The 20,057-nt window shown below is 41.3% G+C and overlaps 1 protein-coding gene across 1 annotated transcript in view; it reads left to right on the top strand.

The window, feature by feature from the left end:
• The first annotated feature begins 4,301 nt into the window (after window positions 1-4,301).
• Window positions 4,302-20,057, top strand: part of PLPPR5 (phospholipid phosphatase related 5) — a 122,418-nt gene continuing 106,662 nt past the window's right edge. The window contains exon 1 of the mRNA XM_089919107.1: window positions 4,302-4,538. Within this exon, the coding sequence (XP_089775233.1) occupies window positions 4,302-4,538 (237 nt within the window). The remainder of the gene's footprint in view (window positions 4,539-20,057) is intronic.

Here is a 20,057-nt window from a genome sequence, read left to right on the forward strand (position 1 = left end):
CTTTGGTCCTTGGAAATGCTCAGGTATCTCTGCCAAAAACATTCTGTCTATAAACTAATGAGGTCCAAATCCCTGAACCTGAGCAGAGAATCTCAATCTGGCTCTCGGTATTCATAGATTTGTTGTACGGAACCCAACTGGTCATAATCCTGAGGAGTCAGGTCCATCTCCTGTTCCGTTTTAGCAGGCACATTAGGTTCTCAAACTTAAAGAAGAAGAATACATTCAGTCATCTAGCTATCTACAAATATTCAATGCTTGGCTTCCCAAGGATTATTCAAATGGTCTTTGCACTTGCTACCAACCTAAAGGTCCCCTCCACCTTGCCTTTTTGTACATTTGTCTTCTATCTATAGAAGAAAAGTTATAAACCATACAGACAAGGACTACATCTTTCTATGCCAGTCTAGCACCTTACTAGTTCTTACTGGAGCATGAGTATTGGGGTGGGTAGATGGGAGGTATTGGAACTGATAAATGATTCCCCCAAGATCTGTCCCAGTATTCATGTTTTATAGGTGGAGAAACATGGTGGGATGGAGTGGTTGTTAAGTCATGCACAGATAAATACAATATGAATCACTGGAAGTTGGAAAATAAAAGAGTTATAAATACCGCACTTTTGACCTACATTACTCACTTTGGTAGGAGCTGACATGGGGAGAATTTGGACAGGACAGTGTTTTGTTAAGAAAGACTGACGGCTACAATACATTTGAAAGCACAATGATATGCCTAAGAATTAAATTAAATTAAGAATTTGGGCAAGATTCCAAAAGATTAAATATGAGTAGGGCTTTTTTAAATCTAGAAACAGATAGTTACATTAAGAATTGAGGCAGGGGCTTCCCTGGTGGCGCAGTGGTTGGGAGTCCGCCTGCTGATGCAGGGAACACGGGTTCGTGCCCTGGTCCGGGAGGATCCCACATGCCGCGGAGCGGCTGGGCCCGTGAGCCATGGCCGCTGAGCCTGCGCGTCCGGAGCCTGTGCTCCGCAACGGGAGAGGCCACAACAGTGAGAGGCCCGAGTACCGCAAAAAAAAGAATTGAGGCAGGGTTCCAAAGGATTCTTTGAAGTTGAAAAACGTATTTTGGAAAAGAATTAGCTTACATGATTTACCGGAAAATAAAATGAAGAAACGCCCTAAATAAGTACCTTCTTTGGTACTTACTTGGTACAAAGCCCAGAGGTAAGAAAATTAGTTCATTTTGTCCCCAAAGAAGCTCAGGCTCAGGAAAGTAAAGTAACCAGCCCAAAGGCATATTGCTCATGCTCTTTCATCCACCTCACACCATTTCTATGTATAGCCAAGCTGTTCAAATATTCATGGAAGTTTAATTTAATGTTGGTATCTTTATAATGTGAGTTAAGATTATTAACCTTGAATTTCAGCATTGGATGGTTAGTCAACCATGAGTCGGTCAACAACACTTTTTGACCATCTAAAATGAACAAATCATGGGGATATTGAGAATTCTGAAGGAAAATAATATCTTATTCTTGAGGTGGATACCATCTGAAAGAGAAGATAGAATGTGCACAAATCTACAGAAAAATATATACAGAAATATGGATACACCCAGAATCATTTTGTTTTTGTTTTTTTCTTTGCGGTACGCGGGCCTCTCACTGTTGTGGCCTATCCCGTTGCGGAGCACGGGCTCCGGATGCGCAGGCTCAGCGGCCATGGCTCACAGGCCCAGCCGCTCCGCGGCACGTGGGATCTTCCCGGACCGGGGTATGAACCCGTGTCCCCTGCATCGGCAGGCGGACTCTCAACCACTGCGCCACCAGGGAAGCCCCAGAATCATTTTGTAAGCAATAAAAAGAGAAGGAAGTGACTGGTGATGGGTGTTAGAACGACCTGGGTTAAGGCAGGCTAGATACATGTATGACTAAAGGTTAAACTTTATAGAATTTAAACACAATGTGCCAGACATAATGAAATGAGCATCAATAATCCTCATAACAACTTGTAAAGTAGTTACGAGTATCATCCCTATTTTACCGGTGATGAAGCCAAGGCAGGAAGAGGTTAAGCATTTTGCCCAGGTTCCCAGAACTGGTAATGGCGGGGCTGAGATTTGAACTGAGGCAGTACCAGAGTCGTTGCTCTAACATTGCCCTGTGTGCCAAATAAGTATACAGGCTAGGTTTATCTGGGGACATAAAGATTGGGATTCCCTAACCTTGATGTAAATTTTATACGTGAAAACACTTCCCTGTTGTTCTTAGAGGAGTAAGTTCCTTAATTCATTCAAAGATTAAATATCTACAGTATACCATACATTGCTCATGCTGGGGACAGAGCAGTGAACAGGACAGACGAGGACCCGGCTTTGTTACACGAACAGTACTAGGCACACATAACACCGGAACAGTGCATTACAGTGCATTTTAATTTCAAAAGTAATGCACGTTTTCATCAGTTTGAATATATTACCTACATTAGACTCTCCTTAATCCAAAGTTACATTTTAAAACTATCTTTTTAAATTAATACCATTCCTCCAAAAATTCTATTAAACAGGATTTAGAACCAGATTTGCAGTTTAAACACCCTTACAGTCTTAGAATGATTTTCTGAATGTAGCACTAGACCATGTATCTTTGTAGTAGTTATATTTTCATCGTATGATAAGTCTTGCTTGTCCATTTAGGAACAGTTTGCTCCCACTGCCCCAAATTGCTTATTACATAGGTTTTTCGGTGTTGTTTTCCTGGTAAGCACTAAGTAATTAGTTATTAAATGATGTCTGTAATAACATGGAGGGTAAAATAATTCTACATTAAAGAAAGTCACACTGCCATTATTATCTCATCCCTAAACCACCAATCACTTGGCAAATTTAAAAGGCCTTTTTTAGCTTAAAAGTGTTTTTTCCTGATGATAAAGGCCCACCTCTAAAAATCATCAGGCTACAACCCATTAACATGAATATTCTGCAAATCTCCTAAGATAATTCCACGTTGTAATGAGAAGGGCAGGGCTCTAGGAGTATTTTCATCCCCTCGCCTTGCATACAGGCTTCCTACCTGCTCTCCGGAGTGAAAGGTAAGCAGTGTCAGGTTCCACTAAGCTCCACCCCTCCCTAAGCCCCCTCAGTCGGCTGCCTAATCTTGCAGGCAGGGACCCATATGGCATCACGAAACAGGCTCCTTACATACATGCAGTTGCACAGCTACTTACATACCCACGCACACGCGTGCCTGCCCAACGTATGGGTGTGTTTTGTATGCCTGTGGTGTGAGCCCTCTGTCTCCCTCTCCTTTCACTTGACCCCTGGGGAATCCCGGCAGTACCTGGGAACTCAGGGAATAGCGAGGTGAGGCAAAAGGCCCTTTTCCCTTCTCTAGGGGCTGCCACTGCTGGGTCCCAGGAATCTGCAGTGCCTCGTCTCACAAGCAGCTAATAAAGGGAAACTGAGAAGATGAGCCAGAGGAGACTACGCGAACGAGGAAGGGGCCGTTGTACAAGACATGATGCTTCGGGAACTTCCGAGCTACGATTTCTGTTTTTACATACAAAGCCCTAGGAAGCTGGAGGGGGAAGCAAAAAAACTCAGAATCTAAAATCCTCTGGGATGATGTTTCTCATTGCGCCTAGAAACTCGCGCTGGGCGTGTGTCCTGCACGGGGTTAAGGAATCCAAAGAGGCGCCGGCTGAAAGTCGATGCGCGGAATCGACACTTGGCGCTTTATGGGGTTGCGCTCCGAAGAGGCGTCCGCGCACCATTTTCCCAGGCGTTGCGCGGGTTTCCTAAAACACCCAGCTGCTGCCTCAGAAGGGAGTTTCTAGAAGCTCCTTCTCCACTGCCTCCCCTCCCCCCTTTTGGTTTTTACCCCTGTGAGGAGCTTCGCCTGCTCCACTGCGTCCGCCCTCCGAGGGGTACAGGTGCCACTGTCCCAGCCGCCGCCGCCCGGTCCGCCCCTCCTCCGGGCGGGCCTGGGGGCTCGACCCCGCGCAGCTGCATAGCGAACGGTGTCTCGCCTGGCCGCGACCCGCCGCCCAGGACTTCCCGCCCTCCCGCGCGACCCCGCGCCCGGGCGGGCGGTGCTTGCGGCGGGCAGGGGGCGGGGAGGGGAGCGGGGGTTCGTCCGGGGGTAGCCACCTCCTCCGCAGCCAGCCGGCGCCTCGAAACCCGGACCTGCCTCCGCCTCTTCCTCTGGCGGCTCCATCCTGCCTCCCGCGCCTCGTCCTCCCGCCGCCCCCGCCGCCGCGCCCCCGGTGGCTGCCTCGGCGGACCCGGGAGGGGGCCCGTCCGCCGCCCGCTCGGCTCGGCCCGGCCCGGGAGGCGTGCATGCCCCGGCTGCCCGCGGCGCTCACCAGCAGCATGCTCTATTTCCAGATGGTGATCATGGCAGGGACGGTGATGCTGGCGTACTACTTCGAATACACGGACACGTTCACTGTGAACGTGCAGGGCTTCTTCTGCCACGACAGCGCCTACCGCAAGCCCTACCCGGGCCCGGAGGACAGCAGCGCCGTGCCCCCCGTGCTCCTCTACTCGCTGGCCGCCGGGGTCCCCGTGCTCGTGGTAAGCCCGGGGGTGCCCGCCCTCGCCCCGACTGCCCTTTTCCGCCCCTCGCCTTCAGGGTTGAGGCCCCGCTGAGGTCGGGGCGCGGCAGCCTTTGCCTTCTAAGTTCCTCCAAGTTGGCGGCAGCCCCTTCCCCAGAGGACATTCTTCTAGGGCGCGTCGGTATGGGTCCGAAGGAAGCCCCCAACTCTCCCCACCTGCCGCCCCCGCACCCCCGCTACCCCCCGCGGTGGCTGCAACTTAGCGTGACACGGAGGGGGATGGGAGGGAAGGGGGCTGTAGACGGTAATGGGTGGGAGTCGGGGCTGGGGAGGAGGTGAGTTATCCGGTTGAATCTTGACTTCATCTACTCTGTGGCCTTGCTCCGCTGGCTGCCACCTCTCACATTGCGACTGGAAGACGAGCAGCAGCGGGGCCCGCGGGAGGGAGACGGCGATCAACTGCTGGGGTGTGGAAGGGACTTCTGCTTCCAGAGTCGGGGCGCAAATTCCCTTTTTACCGCCTCCTTCCCTTTCGAAAGGAAGTGCCAGTTAGGCTAAGCTGACCAGGGAACAAATATCTAAAAAAGAACATGAGACCCCTCCTAAATGAAGAGGCTCCAGTAGCAGTGCTTGCTGAAAAGCAGGAGCTGAGCCTAAACTACAGGATTTATTTAAACGCTCTTCCATTCCCTGGGCGGCTTAAGTCCTTTTCTCATAGAGCTTTTCTGAGAATGCCTTTTGGATTGTGTGTGTATCTATACGGGCACATACACGTACATATATACACAGATATACATATGTAATTATTAGAATGATAATCGTATAATAATTTACGTATGTGAATGTGGTGCAAAGTTATAGGTAGGAGAATTGGTGGTGTTTTTTCAGAAAATAATTATTATGGTTCCTTTAATACTGTCAAAGTATTGGAGGTTCCCTTCTTGTGGTACAGCTCATCTTGTCTCTCTCTCTCTCTCTTTCTCTCTCTCTCAACAGATAACTAATAAGAAATTAAAAATGAAGAGGGAAAGGAAAGGGACTTTTTTCCCCAGTGGTTGAATGTGTAAATTGCAATAATGAATGTTAAGAATATCTGTTTTATCTGTTAGGTTTGGATATTCATGTTTTCTTTGATTTTAGAGGAAATGAGTTAATAATTTACAAAATAATGAAAAGTTCCTAACACACATAATGGAATTCCACAAACCAAAGAACTTCTTGATAACTTCAAAGTAACTTTATCACAGGTACTGTGATAGTTGACTTCAAATACGGCTCCAAGAATACTGTTTTGAAAAGTGTTAGACCTTGCACCAGAAAATGTTTTGTTTTTTTTCAGTTGTAATTTGCTAAAATATATCAGAAACCCCAAATCCAGCTTCATGTTTGTGTTCTCTCTCCTCTATGTGGAAAGCTGTAAGAGAAAAAAATAAATTGGTCATTCTTGGGCCCTTTTGCTTTCTGCAGATGTTGAGTTTCCAGACACGTGTTTTCTAGGAGACTGAATAGCTCAGGGATTTTTCAAGGATTTTTTTTTTTTTTCTTTTAAGAAAAAAGCCTGTCACTTTCAGGACACTGGTTTGGGTACAGCCATAATCAGTAATGTCTGTAACTCATCCCTTGGTGATTACAATTCTGTGGCTTATTTAAATGAGATAGCACTTTTCAGATCCTAACCATCCATCCATGGTGGCAGGTGCCATTTAGAGACATAACATATTTTCCCAAAGAATTTGATTATTCTCCACTTAGGGGGAACCATAGAGGGGAAAGGGAATTAATTAGTCATTATTGAGCACCTGCTTTGTGCTGGGCACTGAATAGTCATGGCCACATATACTTCTCAGAGCATCCCTTCCAGGAGATAGTCTCTCCAGTTAACATTTGAGGACCCTGGGGATCAGATAATAAACTAGAAGCACCTGAAAACAAAAATGGTGGGTGTGGTGTTTGATGCCTGTGAGACTGATGCCAAATGCCATACTGCTTGTCCTACTTCCAAAAAACATGTTCTCTGAAAGAAGATGAGAAAGGCTGCTTGGGTGGGGATCTAGAATATTCTTGAGAGATTTTAAAAGGGAGGATCCAACTTGATTTCCATGTTTCGATTTTCAGTTCATTAGTTACAAGAGAGAGAATTTGGGAGTCAGTCTGAAGGGAAGGAAATGTTGGATATTCAGGCTAGCTGTGCTGCGGGCCTTTGTTTCTGCTTCTGCTCTTCCCAATATTACACTCTCATAATGTGAAAGTTTGGGAACAGTAATGGCAGCCCTGCTTTTCCATTCTTCTCAAGAACACTGGCTTAGCACAGTCACTTTGCATGAAAACAATATTATTAATAATAATGTTAGTAGTACCCATCATTTGTTGGGTTATATACCCTATACCTATCTAATACTTGCATTATCTATGAAAGCAGTTATTATTACTGTCACCTACCCTTTGGCAAAACTGAGGTTTAGGAAGGTTAAGTAACTTGCCCAAGGACCAAGGCTAAAAACATTACATCCAGAATTTTAACCCTACTGTGTCACGCTCCCAAACCTGCGCCTTTCTATTACAATATGCAAATTCAGCTTACTCATAAGTCATTCTTCTAAATAAATGCCTCAAATGGTCTCTTTCCCCATCTTTTACATTTCTTGGACTGTAGTGATACAGATTCTTCATTATATATATTTTTAATCTTGAAAACTCATTCTAATCCTTAAAGTTAATTTTGAAAAGTAGCTCTCCTCACTGCCACAATCTGTGGTTTTGTTTCAAATTTGCCAAATTTATTTATCTAAAAATTAAAAGGAAAATATTCTTTAAATTTTATCACTTTTATATAGTGTTGACTTGGGGCACATGTTTGGAGTCTGACAAGTTTGGATTCAGATTCAAAGTGCATCCTGGTGTTATGGTAAGAGTTGGGGATTCTGCTTGCTGTGTAACCTTGAACAACTAATTTATAGCTCCTTAATCCTTAATTTTCTAAGTCACAGGATTTTGAATATTAAATGAGATATAATATATAAATGTCATCCTTTGCCCATAGTTGATACTCCATAAGAGATCACTATTTCATTAACACTATTAGTAAAATAGTAATTCAGTAAATGCTTATTGAATTCCTGTGTTGCAAGCACCATATCAGCCAGAGTAGTGGTTATAAAGGTAATTTCAGAAGTAAACCATGGTCACTAATCCTTAAGAGTTTACAGTAATTTGGGAAATTAGGTAATCATGCCAAAAGTCATAATGTAAATCACCATAATAAAAGTGTTTATGTACATATTTACATATATATATATATCGCAAAGACCTCTGGTGGTTCAAAGAGGACAAGATCATTTTTATTTGGAGAGGAGAAGAAAGGCTTCATGAAGAAAAGGGTGGCTTTTGAGATGTGACTTGAAGGAGAGGCTGAAATGGAGTTTGAGTCAGGACATCACAGAAAGCAGCAGTGTGAACATGAGTGACTGCTTGGTAGCAGAAAATGCAGTCTGTACTCTTGAAACAGTGATTGGTCTGTCTTGTTTCTAAGAGTGGTGTGTGGGGAATGCAGGGGTATATGGCAGAAGAGGAAGACTAGGGTCTCATTGCTGAGTCCTGGAATGTCAGGCTGAGTTTTTCTCCATTTATTGGGAATTGAGTAGGGACTTGTCTGATAGGTGGTGTTTTAGGACATTTTGGGGACAGTAGTGTAGGGCTCTTCTATTATTAAAATATCTGTGTAAGATAATTTTACACTCTTCATCCCCGAGTCTATTTTGTGTTGTGAAATATTATTATTTTAATTGTGTTTTCAGAAAACACCTGTAATTTGGGCTCATTTACAAAGATGACATGGTTTATAAACTCTTTGAAAACAGGTACTGTTCAGTTTGATCTGTATGTACTCACCCAAGCACTACCTACAGAATTTACAGATATAAATTTAATTAGTGATCTCTGTTTTTCATTGATTAAAAGACCTGGTGATGACAATGGTTTCTGCCCCTCAAATTTGGATACAGTGGCCACTAGCCCCTATTTTTCCTTAGACCTCTGAGCAACACAGATGATTTAAAGGAGACAAAGCTAGACCATCCCTCTTCATAGAGTCAGAATCAAGACAGAGAAGACCAGCACTGAGTGGGGTAGGTCTGAGGGTTAGGGAGCATCTCTGATTGTTTATGCCTGCATCCCCAGGAAGCTCCCTCTGGGTTCCGAGACTGAGGCATGGAGCTACTGCCGCTATACCAAGGATGTTGCATCACTAAATGTGGTGGAAGTAGACAGAAAGCCATCTTATATCCAGAGGTCCATCTTGTTAAATCAAAGCCTAAAGCTCTCCCATAGACCTCTCCTTCCTTGAACCTTGCCTTGGGTGCCCACTACTATCTCCACCCATCTCCACTCCTGGAATCCTATGAGTATAAAATGAGTTGACATTTAAGTACCAGAGTAGTGCCCAGCTGAATATGTGTTAGCTACTGTTAGTCCTCCCAAGGTTGGGATAATTCATCAAGACAACCTATTTGGGCTTCCCCGGTGGCGCAGTGGTTAAGAATCTGCCCGCCAATGCAGGGGATACGGGTTCGAGCCCTGGTCTGGGAAGATCCCACATGCCGCAGAGCAGCTAAGCCCGTGAGCCACAATTACTGAGCCTGCGCGTCTGGAGCCTGTGCTCCGCAACGAGAGAGGCCGTGATAGTGAGAGGCCCTCGCACTGCGATGAAGAGTGGCCCCCCACTCGCCGCAACTAGAGAAAGCCCTTGCACAGAAACGAAGACCCAACACAGCCAAAAATAAATAAGTAAATAAATGAAATAATAAAAAAAGAAAGACAACCTATTTAAGGCACCTAGCAAAAGACCTTTGTTAGTGGGTTCCAGGGCTGATAAAATATTTGAGGTGAACAGAAGCTACCTAGTTCAATCCATCACCCACAAAAATTGGGGGGTCTGAATAGCAAGAACACTAAAACTCAGTTAGAACTCTGTTCTTCCAGTCAAGTCAGTGATTTCTGCCTTTGACGACTCCTCCATTTCTTCTGCGGGCTAACACTAGCTAATATTTCCTATGTACCAGACACTGTGTAATGTACCTTTAATGTGTTACTTCATTTAATGCTCACCATGATAGTACTGTCTTTAAACGTAGGCACTATCATTAAGCCCACTTTATAAATGAGAAATAGGATGTTTAGTGAGATTAGATGTCAGACTTGTATTAATTTTTTTCAGTCCATTAGTATAATTAATCTTCACAATAAACTTATGAAGGAGATTTGGATGTAAAAAGGTGAGATGACCAGTCCAGAGTCCCACAATGACAGTGCTAGAATCGTCAGAGCCTGTGCATTTAGTTCTTTTTATGTACCTTTGCCCTTACACATTAAACAAATCTTTAAAGATATTTAGTCATAGGGATTCAATACTAGAAGGGTCAAATTTTTCTCAAAACTTTTATCTTCAATTTCATTTTTTTCTGGTTTGATGGGAAACTTTGTGTTCTAGTGTAGACAGTGGTTTCAATGTGTAGTGTAGGAAATTGTTTTGTTTCCTATTAAGCTTGAAATGTTATGGAGAGGTTGGTGGCAGCGGGAGGGATTCAGAGATATTTCTGTTCTGATCTGTAGCCGCGTTTCTTATCTCTGTGGCACACATTGGCACAGTGCTTCAGGCACCTGCTTTTCTGTGGAACCACCCTCTGGTTCTAGATCTGCAAACTGCAGTGCACGGAGAGCTGAGGGGACCTCTGTTTCTAAGACATGTTTCTTAAAATGGGACCTAGCCCTAGATTTGGGGGGGGGGAGCAGTGAACACACTGAAATTGTATTATAAAATACCGTATGTACATATGTATGTATGTGTGTGTGTATGTACGCATTTTTCTAGTGAGAGCCTCCATGGCTTTATCGGATTGTCAGAAATGCCCAAGATTCCTAAAAGTTAAGAACTACTCTTTGAGGATTTATGGATCTGTTTAAACTCCTCCTTAGGTCTCTTGGGCCCTTGCTTTACTTAGATATTCTCATTCATATTCATTCATTCATGTTCACCCTCCCTCTTTCCCTTCTCCTCCCTGCATTCCTTTGATGATCTCTCTTTTTTCACTTATCCCCTCCCCTTTGCATACTGATTAGGAGATTGTGATGGGGGTAAGGGGAAGCAAAGGCCCAGGAACCTGAAAACCAGCTTGTGTTTCCTTTCCCTTCCTTTTCCCTGCCTCTCCCCCTCCCTTCTGCCTCTTCTCCTCCCACGCCCCTTCTTCCTTTTCCTCTCCCCTTCTCCCCCTCCATCCCCTGTCACTCATCATCCCTGTTGCTTCTCTGCACCAGTTACCTTATCTGAAAAATGTTGACTTATTCCTTCCTGCCTTTCCTACCTTTTGGAACTGTTCTTGAGAATCAAACGGATGTATATGCACCTTGGAGACAATAAGTCACTTCATGCATATGTGGAAAACATAATGTGAGCAGATTACATGGGTGTAGCTGCTTGGTCATTGGAGATGGTTAGACTGCTTATAGCATGGCTTTGCCAGCTGAATACACTTACTCTGTGGAGTAGAAAAACGGAAAAGTGTTTTATACTTCTTTTTTTATTTTCTTGTAGAAAGAAGAGCAAAAATAAAAAGACAACAGTATGAAATGGCCTAACTAATTATTACAGACTATTACTCCAATACTCAATGCTGTTTTTCAAAATGTTTCAATAAGCTCTTACTGTCAAGATTATTATAAAGAATCATCCCATTCATTTGTGTAATTTGAAAGAAATAATGTTTCCAGGGAGCAATGTTGATACCATCTGTTAAGTGTGCATTGTATCATATTCATTTTTAAATTTGTACTGTACCCAAAAGTCATTATTTGTAAAAGTTTGGAATGATGATAATGCATCTACTATGTGCTAGGCACAGTGCTATTACTTGACTTGTATAATGAGGGAGGCATAGTCACTGCCCTTCAAGAGTTCAAACACTATGCATGAAATTATATCTCCAAGCCTCAGCTTTCTTGTCTGTAAATTGAGATGATACTTAACATTATCTTTTAAGAATTAAACATAAGCATGCATTAAGTGATAGCTGCTCTTTTAACATAAATACCAGTAACATTTATTGGTGCTACGCAGCAAAAGGACATCAGGTGTCCTTAATCATTTCTGTTGAATGGATGTGGTAAACCATTTACTCTTCATATTAACTATTCCAGGTACTATGTGTGGTAACTAACACATCTAGGGAGCTTACGCAATTCCTCCACTGGGTAAATGCCACATCTAGGATCTGAATCTATTACTTCAAATCCAATGCTCCCTTGGCTACCTGCCATTGCCCACTAATTTGATTCATAGCCTGAATGGTGGCATTCCTAGAAGGTAGAGGAGAGTTTAAGCATATTGATTATGTATCATTGTGCTCTTTACAGCGTCTTTATGCTTGTAAATGTATAGGCTCAGTTACAACCAGACATGAAAAGGGGAATTTAAAATCTGTGTTTAATATGTATATGTATAGCTGATTAACTTTGCTGCACACCTGAAACTAACACAACATTGTAAATTAACTATACTCCAATAAAAATTTTAAAAATAATATAAAATCTGTGTTCAAAGACAAAACTTCATTGGTTCCTAAAACCAGTGGAATAGCCAATAGAACTTGCTTCTCCCAGCTCAACATTCCCATCCATACAGTTGGAGGAGGCAAGTTCTGATGTCAGAGACCTTAACCTAGGAAGAAGAAGAGCTTTTAAACAGACTTTGGAAAATCATAAGACTATCGTTTTGATGGGAAATATTGTAAAATATGTGAAATGGAGTTCTATATTCAGTACTATTTAAACTATTTCTGAGAATGCCAGTTTTCACTCAGCAGGCTGCTTACTTTTTTAGTCTTATTATGACAGATGTAGTTTGAGAACCACTGTCAGTAAAATCACCATTTTTTTTGGTAAAAACAGAATCCTAGAGATTCTTTTTCCAGTTCAGGTGCATTTAAAACTTTACAGACAGTCTTGGTGGACGTTTCTCACTGAGAGAACATGTGTGAGTGGAAGCGTGTGCGTGTGTATGTGTTTTTGGTATTTAATACATTTGTAATTTTTTATATGAACTCACTTTTATTTCCCTTGCTTCTAACCTTTATAGTGTTCTCCCATCCTTCCCCTCAGGAAAAATAATATTTCTGAAACATTCTTTTTCAGACCTAGCACCAACTCCTCTAAGTAGATCCTTTTTCCCATATGAGGTAGCTGCATTCTCCTCTATGATTCCTTTGTGGCTTTAGCACATTATGGCATTAAAATAATCTTATATTGTGCTTTATGTTGTATTTAATTTTATTCATGTTTCTATCACTAGACTTGAGCATCTCAAGATCAGGGTTTTGTAATCTGACTCATCATGCCCAACTCTTTGGTTATTTTTGGTGAATAAATTATCCAGGGACTAATCGAAGTTTGTGATGATGAGGTTATAATGACCAAATTCTGCTGAGCACACAGTTACTTAATAACCGTTCATTAAAATAGGCAAAATATTCCTTACAGCCTATTCTGTAAGTTTAATGAACTGGCAGCTCTCTGTCCTTTGATGCGTTTTAAGTGTATAAACCCTGTATAAAAGGTTCAGCATAGCCAAGGTGTGATTCTGTGTCCTCAGACTGACATGCTTCAAGCAGAAACCTTCCTATCCATTGAGAACAAGTCACTGGGATATGGGTTACAGGCCTCCCTGGAGTCTTATACCCTGATCATTCAAGGGTAGGAAGTATCTCCAAACTATTTTAGTCAATCCAGTTCAATAGCTTGAATTTCACCAATTAAGAGTCCATTTTAGCACTTATCATGCTAACTAAAAGTCACTACTTTCATCAGTAAAAAATCATTTTATACCTACAATGCTAATTTAGTTGTTAATTAACATATGATAGCAAAAAGACTTACAGCAGCCTCTTTGGAGTGTGACCTTTCTGATAAAATGCTTGTGACTATCGGACTTCCTCTCTCCCTCGATTTCTCATTCCTTCTTTCCCTGAGCAAATATTTGTTGAGTACCTTCCATGTGTAGCATACCCTGAAAATAAGGCTTACAGAAGTTACCTGACTTGCTCCAAATCCCAAAACCAGAATTAGAGCCGATCTTCCCCTTTTCCAAATCTTTCAAAGCAGTGTCAGGAAGTAAAACACTCATGAAATCATGGGGCGGTTAAATACAAATGTAGTCCTGACATATCTGCATATTACCAAAATAACTTACGGCATTTCTTCTCTAAGGATTTGTGTTGATATAACCAGCCCTGCTATGTTGAGGAAATTGTGTATTGTGTTTCTAGCATAATGATCCCTTTTTTGAAAGGGTGCTCTCAGTAGTGCCAGCAGAAACTGTACTTTTCTATCGAGATTTTTTAATCGAGATTTCAGATTTAGCTTTTTCTCACACTGGGGTGCACAGAAGCACTCTTGACACTGAGAAGCATCTTGTATTTCCAGAGATCTCATCAAAGCAGAATGCCATGTTCTCCCAAACAGAAAAATTGAGCAGTCTTGGATAAAGGCAGTGCACCTGGGGCCTCATCTTGTAATTTAAAATGAGCTCCTGACATTTCCAGTCAAAAAACAAAACACTATCTTTGGGTTGGTGGCAATGACCTCTTCCTTCACACGTGCCTTTCCAGTGTGGGGTTTACTCAGTTACTAAAATGAATGAAGAGACTTAGTCAAAACTACGTGACAACCCTTTTGGTCTTTCACAAAGAGACCTTTGTTTCTTCTTCTTGCTGGCTTCATCACATGGTTCCTTGGGGGGTCTCCTTTTCCTTTTTCCTGGGGCTCAGTCTAGAATACAGATAGAGGAATCCAGTAGACACTTTATTCAAGCCACACTGTCAGGCTTTTTCTTCCACTCCATTTTTGGAAAAGATTTGTGAATCCACTGTGAGAGAGATTATGCTTCTTTGTAGCTGGGACTTTTTAGTCATGAAAGAGGCCTTAGAGATCATTTAGTTTCATCTCTTAATTTCCAAATGAATGGCCAGAGAGATTAAATGACTTGCCCAAGACCATGCAGCTAATGAGAAATTACACCAATTGCTGACATATATGGGCACTTGGTATACATCAGTCCTTGTTGTACTTTACACATATTAACTAATTTCATCCTCACAGCATTACAGGTAGGCACTATTGTTATCTCAATTTACAGATGAGAACACTGAGGCACAGAAAGATTAAGCAACTAGCCCATGACCCCACAGCAAGGAAGTGACATGCCTGGGCAGAATGTCTCCATATGAGCTTTTAATAGCACAGAGATGGTTCTTTTCTCCAGTACCAATTTTTTTGTCATCTCCTGGAGAGGTTAAGGCCGCCTGCAGCAAATCGTTCTGCATAGCAATATTAGTTGGGAGATAGAGATGAAGAGTATGTGATTATTATGATAGCTTTTTCCTTATGACACTATAGTGCTGATTGAAAACATTTTCCTGAATATTGTATTTACAATTAGCAGTTAATCTGTGATAGTGAAGACATAGTAACAGATAAGGAAAAAGAGCATTTAATTCCCAAATCACTTGGTTCTATGATGCCTTCTTTTATGTTGCTGACATCAAATCTTTTCAGACAAAAAGTAAAACTACATTTGAAACTTGCCACAAGTGGATATAACAAAAACCTAACCATTTTTAATACGCAGACCTTTAAGTTCTTTTTTTTTAATTTAAAACTGAGGGAATATAATTAGGGAGTTGATTACACAGGTGATGGGAAAGTTGAGAAGCTGAACAGGAAATGGTGAGGCCACCCAGAGTTTATGCAATAGCAGAAAGCCACTACTACAGCTGCCGGGGCTGGAGAGACAAAGGAAGGAGATGGGGTTAGCAGAGCTTGGGGCAGAAGTTGGAACCTACGATGATGTGTTTCACAGGAGCTAAAAGTATGGAGGAGAGCTCTTGTTAGAGGTGTTGCCTGAGGAGGGAGGAAGGAAGTGGTGAAGAAATACCGATTTTGCCTTCCTCTGCCTTTCAATCTCCCATCCATACCTCCCAGAATTTAAGTTCTTTTAATGTGATTTTTACGTAACACAGTAAAATTATCACACTACATATAATTGATATATAGCCTATCTACTGCATTCAAGACATAGTTACTACATTTGGCGTACTAGTTTGGCATAAGCTTGGCAACTAGTTAGAGGCATGGAAAAACTATTGGTATAAATATATTTCAGAGAAAAGGATAGACAATTATATATTTATAGGTTTTGAAGTCTCCTCTTTTTTTTTGAAGGAACTAAGAGACATTCTCAAAACTTGGTTCAATCTTGTGGTGCCATTTCCTGCGAGACAGCAGTGACCTGAGAAAGTGCAGCTCTCTGCTTTCTGTAATTCTCTCTGCTGTTTGTTTCCATCTATTAAATGATCTCTATTCTTTAATCTGGGCAACTTCAATCATACCTCTTTCATAATTCTTTCCTTGATGTGTCTAGTCAATATTAATCTATCTTTCCTATAAACTCCTTTTTTTTTTTTTTAATATAAGTCTTTCCCCTTATATACTTTCCATAAAACAGGAGTTGTTGCAGGTGTGAGATGGGGAGCTGGAGAGAAAGCAAGACAAAAGAAAAGGATCAGGGCTTCCCTGGTGGCGCAGTGGTTGAGAGTTCACCTGCTGATGCAGGGGACACGGGTTCGTGCCCCGGTCCGGGAAGATCCCACATGCCGTGGAGCGGCTGGGCCCGTGAGCCATGGCCGCTGAGCCTGCGCGTCCGGAGCCTGTGCTCCGCAACGGGAGAGGCCACAGCAGTGAGAGGCCCACATACCGCAAAAAAAAAAAAAAAAAGGATCAGTAGCAATAATGTACTCTTTTATGGAAATAGTGAATGCAGAGAATTGGTAATAAATTTTGTATTCGCAGGTTTCATGATAATCTGAAATTAAAATAAATAAATAAAAGGAGCAGTGACTCACTGGACTCACAGGCAGGTGACCTGAGCTGTCCTCCTTGCTCTGCTGCTTTCAACCTTTGAGACCTTGAGAAAGTCAGGTAGCTTTCCTGCCGCTGTATCGTTAGATAATTGGTTTGAAAGTGTTTGAACCTCACCCAGGGCAGAAAACTGGCTCATGGCCCCCGGAGCAGCTCTTTCTGTGCATGAAACGAGTCTGACTATTAGGACGCTCTATATTACAATGAAAGTCTGTCTCCCTGTCTTCTGCTCAGTGGTCTCTCTCACCTTTTGAAGCCATCTGGAACCACCTAGATGGTTTCTCTCTGAATCTTCCTTTCTTGAGACTTAAAGTCTTCATCTTGACATAGCATGGATTTGAGTCCATTTTACCCTTTTGGCCACTCACATCTGACTTTGCTTCGGATGTCCTGTGTTTTTAAGGTGTGGCACCAGCACTGAATGATGTGTCTCAGGTGTACTTTCACCCCTCGCAAATAGAGCAGGAATTTTGCATACAAAATTTTTTCTTAATACATTAGCCTTGGGATCAATATCCAGTCACCTTGTGGTTAGTTATCTCATCTGTAAAGGGAGTAGCTTAAACTTTTCGTCAAGTAGGCAGAAGCACTGTATGATGATGTACACTGTTCTGCTCCCATGGCCACAACAGACGTTGCTAAGAGACGGTGGCATTTTCTCACCAGCTGAGACTGATCTGGGCTTTCAGTCCTTAAGACAGAACTCCAGGCAACCTCTTGTAACTGTATTTGCCCTCTTGGAATCAAATGACTATTAAAATGCTTCAATTGTATGTAGCATGTACAATGTAGTATACTGCATGGCTATGCATTATAGTTAATTACATTTAAATACTATGGCCGTCAGAAGATTATAAATGCTTATAGAACAGCAAATATGTCTCGTATATCTTTGACTCTTGCTCATCACATAATGCCTAATAGAGTGCCTTTCAAATGGTAGATATAAGTAATTATTTGTGTATTTTAGAAGAGAATTAGAGAAGCATAAATTAAAATTATTTATAATTTTACCCGTTCACAGATACTTAAATCGTAAAGTCCAAATTATTTTTCCAAAACCCATCTTTAATATTTTACTTTATTTGCCAGTGATCCCTGATTTCAAATATTTTCCCCATGTACACTCACTTCATTTTTTTCATTTACTTCAAGTTATGTAGAATGTAGTTCAAAATAAATCTTTTTTACTTGATATGAAGAATATTTCAAACACCTATCATTTTGTTTTAAAAATCTTTAACATCATCAAGTTTTGCTTCTGTAACCACTATTTCATTTCCCCATGTCTTTAATTGTCCGTTGCACATACTTTTGTAACTTAAATTGTCACTACTTAAGCTTTTATGTAGCACATGCTCTTTCTTCATCAACTGTGACATTTTCTTTATTTCAATACTTTATTTTATTTTTCTCAAAACAAATTGGTTGATTTAAAGAGCATATCATCTTCCATTCTGTTTTGTAAATTAAACCACCAGTACATTTTACGTGTGAAATTTGCATGTATGGTAAATTGGAAAACTTTTTTGGTGTTCTGAAGGAGAATTCAGATGGCTGGCAGGGTTTCTAAATGAGATGAGTCATGATTTTATTGTCACTCAGGGTCTCTGAATCATACTGTATACATTTTCATTAGTAACCATAGATTAACAGTTGAAACATTTGACTCAATACATGGAACTATTTTTGAGGAGAGTTTCTTTCCTTGGAGAGTGATAAAAATTAGTGGTGCTTTAGAGAATGACATTAATGAGTAAAGAAAGATTCAGTGCTGCTGGGGCAGGCAAATCACTTACAACTTCAATTAACTTCAGGAGGAACCAGGAAAATGAAATTAGGATTTTACTGTTTATGGATACTTTTCATTGAAATTCAGGATTTCCCAATTAGAGTAAAATATCAAACAAGTGCAAATTAGTTCCTCTCTGAATCAAACGGGTGCACATGAAATGGTCTCGTAACAATCACATTAAAGCACAATGACCTGGTATTCAGTAATTCATTTCTTCATGTATTCTTGAGGAAACATTTACCAGTCCTCCCCGGACAAGGCTTTGTGTGTGTAAGCGATTCTACACATTCAAATGGAAGAAAGGATTCCTGTCCTCAAGGAACTCAGTCCCATGTGTGTGAAGAGTTAAAATATACTAATCGTGATAACTGACAGTGAGTGGGCTGGGGTGAGGGAAAGCGAAGAAGGGAATGAAAGAGAGTTCTGAGAGCAGGTGATGTTAGCTAGTCAGGGACGTGACGCAAGGGTGTTCCAAGCAAAGAACAAACACAAAGTCATTTAGGCTGGAGAAACCTTCTTGTTTGAAGAAACTCCAAGAATGTCTGGAATGGAAAGGTGTCTAACACAGAGGCAATTAGGTTCAGAACATAAGGATGTTTAGTAAAAAGTACATTACAGTAATACTCAGAGTTTGAAGTCCAGATTCCCTTATCTGCTTGAAGAGGTAAACCTGTGATACACAGTCTAACCTCTTAGGCTCACTTGATCTGTCTGCAAAATGGGACATCTAAATCTACCTGTCTTACAAAGTAAGTTTATTTCTGTGACTGATTTTTATTTAGTAAACTAAAGGAGAAACATTAGAATACTTTTCAGAGTTTTACGACAATATTCATCACATGGGTCTTGGCTGGCAAGTGTGTTCCAGAGTACTTATATTTTCCTTGTTTTAAATAAACATACCATTGTGAAATAAACTGTTAGATAGCTACTGAGAAGTTAACCCCCCTGACACATATATTACATGATTTTAAATCAGTATTTGCAACATGGACAATGCTAAAAGATCCATATTTGTATAATTATGAAAGCTTATGTTAGTATGCACATTTAAAATTTAAATTGGTTAGGATATTTTTGTTACTATTGCTGTGTTTTGCTTCTATAATTAGGTCATTTTGACTTGCATTTTATAAATTACATAACAGGTGTGCTCACCTGTGTAGTAAATGTCTTCAGTCTTCTCATTTTAAATTGGATACTAAAGTGAAAAATATGCATCTACATGTTGCTCTAGAAATGTGAGGACATGAGCGTGCAGTTCTTTTAGAAAGCACGGGTTAAAATTTATGTGTAATGGAACTGTATCATTCTTGGTAGGTGAAACTCAGATTTTCCAGTTTATGGCATTAAGGATTAAATGTGCTTGGTTTTCTTGCAAGATGCTCTATCCTTCTAAATTTAGTCATCTAATTAAGATTTCCATTCATGGGGAATGACTTTAAAGAGCACATAAGACAGGCTTTTACACAAACAAGCTTTGATTGGATTAATTGGATTTGCATAAATTTTATGAGGTGAGTGTGCTAGTGTCTCAGCTTCATCTGCTTGGAAGGGAGAACTTAAAGGGATTTGTAAAGAGGAAACACATTAAAGGTTGCAAAGGAAGCACGCAAAAGCAGTCAGGTTAATGGCATGGCGAGAACAAAGCAGCGCTTTGGCAATATATAAGCTGGCCAAGTCTGGAAAAGCTGGGCATAGGACAAAAGAGATGGGAGGTTCAGAAAGACCACAAGATTTTGGTGTGTGTGTGTGTGTATGTTTGTTTTTGTTTTTGTTTCC

The sequence above is a fragment of the Delphinapterus leucas genome, chromosome 1, assembly GCF_059928025.1.
Source record: "Delphinapterus leucas isolate spDelLeu-1000000601 "Yukka" chromosome 1, BTC_Dleu_Yukka2, whole genome shotgun sequence".
In the NCBI taxonomy this organism is placed as follows: domain Eukaryota; kingdom Metazoa; phylum Chordata; class Mammalia; order Artiodactyla; family Monodontidae; genus Delphinapterus; species Delphinapterus leucas.